The following is a 7,215-nucleotide window of genomic DNA, read 5'->3' as shown; positions in this document are numbered from 1 at the left end:
GCGGCCAGAGCAGAGGACAGGACGCTTTCATCTCCACCACTCCTGTGTTTTGTTAATGTGAGTCGTTGGGCTCTCACCTTGCACCACCTCATCTTGGCGGTGGAGCAGTGGCCGCCCGACCCGGGCCATGTCCTTCTCCGGCGGCTGATACGTCCGCTCCTCTGGGATGGAGTAGGTCAGGTTTCCGGCATGCACCTGTCGCAGCTGCTCAAAGTCGCTGAGAGCGGCGGTGAAGTCCCAGTTCTTCCCTAGGAAGAGAGGAGGAGAAACGCTCACCGCTCTGCTGAAAACGTGGGTTCCAGGAGCACGCCGCAGGCCGCCCCAGCCCGGCACTTCCCTTCATGCGAGTCGGCCTCAGCTCTGGAGCGGCTCGCCCGCGTGCCGATGCTGCACTGCACCGCATTTGTCAGCCCATATTTCTTATCTGCAACTTGTGCTGCTGCTGCTAGGCAACAGGAACCCTGCTGACTCCGGCTATACCTTCCTGTGTCCATACTTGGTACGCTAACGGTCACATGACCAGGCTGCTGTGAACTCTGCAGCTCTACATCTCCTCTCTGTTCAGCAGTAAGTGGGTCAAAACTGGAAAAATGTTCCAAATCTGGGAGTTTATGAGAAGGGATCTCCATGGTTTGCTGTTTTAACTGTTTAAACTTACCCTCAAGCAGATCTCTGGCCAGTCCGGGTTCAGCTCCAGTCGAACGGACAAAGTCGGACAGGACTGCGTCCATGTCCACGGTCATGTGATCATGAATTCACAGGTTGGCGGCTTGCATCCGGGCATAAAAAATAAAAAAAACAATCGGGAACTCTGGTCCCCTCCGAAGGGCGACGAGGTGAGAACACAGAGCGGTCCTGGAGCGAGAGCTACTCCGCCGGCCACACCTACGACCAGAACACAAGGAGGTTAGACTCGAGAGGGAGAACCCGGCGGCTGGCACTCTTAATCCGAGCAGTCATGTTTGAATTCTCATTTTTTGTAGGGCTGGGTATCAGATATAATATCCAGAAACTATTCAATTTGATTCATAAAAGCCTGGATTGATTCAATTCAATTTTGAGTTTACACATTTAGACACATTTGTTTAGAAATACATGAATAATCGACTATATGTTTTGAATGTATTTATATTAATCTGATACAGTTCACATACTGTTAAATTTATTAGTGAAATAATGAGATTGTTAATATCATACAGTTGTACATGGATTCTCAATCAAAGAAGCTCTAATTGTTCTGCTTCTCTTGGAGGACGTTTCAGTTTGGCCACTAGGTGGCGATCGTGCAATGGCATTACATCTTATTCCAGAAGAAGAAAGTATGTGCAAAAAAAAAGAAACGGTGCTTTAAACCACAAATGGTAACTTTAAAAAATATTCATATAAAAGAGTTTGGAGATTCATACCTGTGAGTTCATAAAGACGTTCATTTAGTCCTAAATGTATGTTTAGGTTGACCGAGTGTTAGCATTAGCCGTCCTATCGGAAATTCCATTAAGCGCTAGCATCAAGCCAGTGGACTTTACCTTTATGAGCTAAATCGATGTATATTTTTATGAATTAAGTATTGATCTGTTAGCTTAAGTCGATTCAAATCAATTTATTCATCCATCCATCTTCCTGACCGCTTTGTCCCTTTCGGGGTCGCGGGGGTGCCGGAGCCTATCCCAGCTACTGATGGGTGAAGGCGGGGTACACCCTGGACAGGTCTCCAGTCTGTCACAGGGCCTCAATCACACCCATTCACTCCCACATTCACACCTAGGGACAATTTAGAGTCACCAATGAACCTATGAAGCATGTTTTTGGATGGTGGGAGGAAGCAGGAGTCCCCGGTGAAAACCCACGCATGCACGGGGAGAACATGCAAACTCCACACAGAAAGGTCCCAGCCGGGAGTCGAACCGGGGCCTTCTCGCTGTGAGGCAAGAGCGCTAACCACTGCGCTACCGTGCAGCCCCAAATCAATTTATCGATTTTGTCAAAGAATTTTTAAGTGATTATGGGATGGCCACATGATCTACAACTTGGTGACCACTTAGACGACTAACCAACTTAGATTGTAAATGATATCTGGTAAAAACTTGACATTTTCCCACTTTCTTAAACAGATATGCCCAATAATTGATATAAAAAAGTCTATATATGAATTCTTAAAACACTCAACACCAAAGTTTCTCTATTCTCATCGGCCTATCGTGGCTGTGCTTTCCCTGCAGCCTTCGCCGTGGAGCTCTTTTACGAGCTGGCGGCGTGAGGTCCTCCTCGACATCCTATTTGTTTGACTATGACAGGTGACTGAGCTGTTTGTCATGACATTTTTGCCTTTGGGAAACCACCCAGATAGTTTGAAAGCCGTTCAAGAGCTAAAAAAGTTTCTTCTTCTCATCTTGACGGACGAGCTGCTACGCTTTGAATCAGCAAAATGCTTCGCCGCTGTGCTGGATTGTGACACATCAATGTGGAAACCACATGTGAGTCATCTGACAGAAATGTGCTGCACACAGACACGACGAAAGTCAACTTTCACTCTCTGCTCATGACATTTGGAGAAGTGCGAACAGTTAAAGGTGAGATCTGTGTCCGGGTCGCAGCTGAAGAAAGCGCTTCTGAGATTTGGCCTAAAGGCCTGAGCGCTGCATCATTTGACCGCTGAAATCAATGGAGACGTCATCAAGACCCAGAGAACGAGAGCGTCAGTAAAAAAGGATGCTGAGGACAATCGATGCGGGTGGAAGCAGCCAGCAGGCCCAGAGCCTCCTCACACAGACACACAACACTGTCTGCAGCAGTACACACATGCAGGCTGCAGCAGACAAGACTGTAGAGGAAAATGTTCCTCTAGTGCAGGGGTGTCAAACTCAATCGCACGGCATGCTAGCATGCAGCTCAAAAAATTAGCTAAACTGCACAATAGCCTAAAAAACAAAACAAAAAAGCCTAAATTAGCTAAAACAACTAGCATGTAGTTGAAATATTAGCTACACTCCAAAACAGCCTAAAAACTTTTAAAAAGCTAAAACTAGCCAAAACAACTAGCATGTATGAAATATTAGCTTAACTCCAAAATGCCCTAAAAATCATTAAAAAAAGCCTAAACTAAACAGCTAGCTAAACTCCAAAATAGCCTAAAAAATCTAAGTAAATGCCAAAATAGTCCAAAAAGCTAGCAGAATGCCAACTTTTAAAACTTTAAAACCATAACTTTTTAACATAATTATGAATAACAAAAGACAGGAATATTGTTACAGAATAAATCAACTTAAACTTAAATAACCTCCAATATTGTACTCTCTATACAAACATGTTTTGTCAAAATTATACGAGTTAGAAATGAGCTCAAAAAAACATTGGACCATTAAAATAATAAAATGATCTGGAGGGCCGGATAGAATTACCCGGAGAGCCGGATCCGGCCCCCGGGCCTTGGCTTTGACACATGCTCTAAGGCATGAAGCTCCATAAATTAAGAGTGTTTTGATTATTTTCTATTCTGACAAAAAAGCCAGCTGTGTCTTTTATAAATGAGACCCAGAGATTTTCACTGAAGGCTCGTGTGCATCATCTCCTGTGTTGAAGTTACTGCAGCAGAACTCTCCGAGTTCAGCGTGTTCTTAATTCAGCTTTTTTTTTAGTTCTACTTATAGCCGTGCAAGTCCTCCCGGCTCCGGCACAGCCCAGCGTTCCTGCAGAACTTCCTGCTCTGACTCAGTGCACCTTCTTTCTTTTTTTTCCGACGCAGCCGATGAGTCACGAGTTCACTCTTCTCGCACCTCGCTGCTGCCCTCCCTCCCTCCCTCCCTCCCTCCTCGCCTCCGTCACTTTCTTCATTAAAAGCCACACAGGCATGCAGGGGAGTTTCTTCTGCTCGGCTGAGGTTTTCTCCAGCGCTCGGCGAGCATTCCTGCAGACGTCCACTGATCCCACACCCACAGAAGAATGTGACCAACAACCCCGAGCTCAGGCAGATCAGACGTGCAGGTTCAACGGTCAGCGTTAGGTTCATTAGCCGTTTTGCAGCCTAAAAGGTACCTGAAAGACTGAAATTAACAAGCACATTTTAGTCATGAAAATTATGTTCAAGAAGACGCTTAAACCATCAAAATATGCCAAAAGGTTGTACTTTTAAAAAAAAAAATTCCGTTTGCTTCTATTTCCTGCGATCTCAAACAGTAGAGAAAAAAAAAACACACCACCAGAACAAGACAGGGATCAGCAGCTTTACTTTTGGACATGGGAAAACATTCCTCTTGTTATAAGATTTTTCATTTTGATCCAGGAATCTCATTATCCGGGTCTCAAAGCGACCAGCATATCCTTTCCACGAGTCGCTGTCAGACCGAAAAGTGACCCGAAGCTTTGTTTGATGTGACTGACTTTGGGCTAAATTTGTTTGACATTTCAACAGATCTCACTTCTACTATTTTAGGAGGTTCTGTGTCATTTCAGGATAACAGAGAGAAGCTGGACCAACAATAAAGTCAAAATAAAAGGTTTATTCTTCCAGGCATGAAGTCTGTCACTCACTGTTTAAGCACCAAACCAGTGGAACTCTTCAGGTGTTTCTCCCACAAAAATGATGACGATGTCCATCAATACAAAGAAAACACCAGCCAGCAAAGAGCAACAGCAGCGAGGGTGAAGTAAAGGACTGAATGTACCCACAGACCAACAAAGGCTGGCCTGTGGCCTCTGTCTGAGCTCACTCGTCCAATCACGTTTCATGACTCCATCCAAACATAAAAGACAACATTTCATAAAAGTTTCATTCAATGTGATTCTGAAATCAAAGTAAAAACCACACAATTAGAACTAAAGAAGCAAAATATCATGTTCCTCCAGCTCCTCACTGCTCCATATTTACCCATAAGGCCATGGACCCTGGTACCGGTGCTGCAGGTTTTTGGGTTGTCTGGAGGGTCATAAAAAGGAGTGATCCTAAGGGGAGTGCAGGTGTGACTTATAATTCCCTCGTATGACCACCAAGAAGTCCCACACCGGCCATATTTTTTCTCTTGTGATATCGTTCCCAGTAGTCTTAATCGTTATGACTGTGCAGTTTTTAGCAAAAATCAAAAAGCTTTTGTTGTTTCCCAAGACATATTTTATGCCAAGCATCAGTAGCTCATTAGAAATACAATTCTGGGTTGTGGGCAGGGCTTTAGGCTCATGCGTGAGCCCCAAGCTAGCATTAGCGGAGCAAAAACAATGGCAGGCAAAATTTGATCAATCAAATTTTGCACCCCAACAAAATTGTGAACTCCCTTTGTAGTGGACAGACTGAGGTGTAGTGAGAGAATTTGGACATAAACCACGTGAGCTTTTACACCCGCAAACCACTGCTGGAGATGAAGCCTGGTGCAAATGTATCTCTTTCATGTAATGATAGGATAAATTTGCCAAAGAAGAAACTTCAACCTCATTTATAAATGACTCCCTGAGTCTGTGATCATCTGACATTTCCTGCACCTTTCTGTTGTGTTTCTAAAACAAAGATGGACTCTAAAAAATGAACACAAAAAAAAGCAGTCGGGAGGGATTTTCTAATCTTGACATGCAAAATAAGTGCATGCCAGAAACAGGCAGCCAAGCGTAACAGCTGCAGGGAGAAGCATGTTTGTAAGAAACACAAAATCCAAAGACTGCAGCTTTGCAGTATATCTTTGCCTCGAAGTGCATCCCATGTTGCTGCGTGCTCTCCCTTCGTTCTGTCTTTTCTGGGTGAACTTGATCAAATCAGAAAACTGTAAATGTCTGCAGGAATTGTCTCTTCTCTCTGCTTATTCTTACACAGTGGTTTGAAGAAAAGGTCCAGACCGATACGAGTTTATCCTTTTCATCAACCTTTGCATTTGACTTGAAAGAGAAACTTCCTGTTTTGGTTATCAGGTCATTGATGTTCTTTAAAATCAGGGCTGCTGAACATCTGAACCCAGCTTTCCTCTAAAACTCTCAGCCAGGAACAAAGCAAACAGACATTTTACAGAGAAATGACTCTTTGTGGATTACTGGCTAACATTAACATCAGCGCTGCCAGCATGGGCCGGGCAGCGATTTGTATCTGCCACGGCTGAGCTTTTGTCTGGCAGGAACGCTTACGTAACAGGAGCTGCTGACAACACGTGGGTGCTGATCTGAGAAGGCCTGGATCACAGAGGGAGACGACGGGGGGGTCACCAAAGCCCCGTGCAGCAACCTTCAGTGGACTGGGAGGGTCACCTCCCTGCCTGTTTGCTGTGCTGGCCTTCAGAGTTGGCATGGAGGAAGGATCATGACGTGATGCCACATCATGCAGCTCGTGTAGAAAGACGTGAACATGGATCACTTTTCCCAAAGTAAAACTTAGAAACTTACTGACAGCTTCTATAACTGACCTATTTCTGGGCTGTTTTTTTGTATATTTAAAGCTTGAAACAATACAAACAAATGTTAAATTATCATAAAAATAATGCCAACGAAATTTAAAAAAGCACAAACATCAGCAAATATTGAACACTAAATGGGTTTATTTCTAAGCTTTGAACTCCTGACACCAGCCCCCAGTGGTCATTTGAGGAACTGAAAATAAACAACCGATGGAGCCAACTTCAAAACCTTAAAAAGTTCCAACCACTGCGAGAAAAACGTGTGGATAAAATTTCAGATTTTGAACAAAACTTTAACTTTTGATGACATAAATTATGACATAAAACCTGTGCTATTTAAAATGATCACATTAAACACATTTGGTGACATCCCCAGAGGTAAACAAACAGAAACAGTGAGGGGTGTCCACTTTTCTTGATACATTACTTGTGTTTTAATTGTTTATTTTTGATCAAATTTGATTTTTTTATTGTTTTTTAACGTGAGAATTCTGTATTATAATAATAAAAGTACGATTTTTGCTCTGCTTAAATGACAAGTTATGTCACCTTTTTGTCATAACCAAAAAACATTTTTTAATAGAAAATTTGAAGATGAATACAAACTGAATCTAATTAAAATTATGAATAAAAATGTATTAAATTCAGGAATGCAACAGTAAGTCTGATGCATCCAAAAAGCTTTTCTTTTCACAGTTCTAAGACTAAATGCAGTTGTTTATACTTGTTTCAACACTGAAAAGGAAACTAAAACATCTTTGCATGAAACTTCCTTTACAGAAACCTGTTCCTCCAAATACCAGAAATCTAAAGATGCAGAGAAACCATCAGTATGTGTCAAAACAAAAAC

General features: G+C 43.0%; 1 protein-coding gene across 1 annotated transcript; it reads right to left on the bottom strand.

Annotated features, from left to right (window-relative positions):
• Positions 1 to 27: 27 nt before the first annotated feature.
• On the bottom strand, positions 28 to 948 carry LOC112139584 (OTU domain-containing protein 7B). Its single transcript, XM_024262405.2, has 2 exons — positions 659 to 948; positions 28 to 248 (listed from the first exon to the last, which is right to left on the bottom strand). The coding sequence occupies exons 1-2, from the start codon at positions 741 to 743 to the stop codon at positions 28 to 30; spliced, it is 306 nt and encodes a 101-aa protein (XP_024118173.2). The 5' UTR covers positions 744 to 948.
• Positions 949 to 7,215: the final 6,267 nt, after the last annotated feature.

Source organism: Oryzias melastigma, unplaced genomic scaffold (genome assembly GCF_002922805.2).
Source record: "Oryzias melastigma strain HK-1 unplaced genomic scaffold, ASM292280v2 sc00759, whole genome shotgun sequence".
Lineage (NCBI taxonomy): Eukaryota > Metazoa > Chordata > Actinopteri > Beloniformes > Adrianichthyidae > Oryzias > Oryzias melastigma.
The sequence above is the reverse complement of the archived record's forward strand: the minus strand, read 5'-3'. Positions and strand labels throughout refer to the sequence as shown.

Bases quoted from the DNA above. Each gene is read 5' to 3' on its own strand.
- LOC112139584 (XM_024262405.2), bottom strand. From the start codon at position 743: ATGACCGTGGACATGGACGCAGTCCTGTCCGACTTTGTCCGTTCGACT. The intron at 249-658 runs GTAAGTTTAAAC...CTCTCTTCCTAG, and splicing joins GGCCAGAGATCTGCTTGAGG to GGAAGAACTGGGACTTCACC.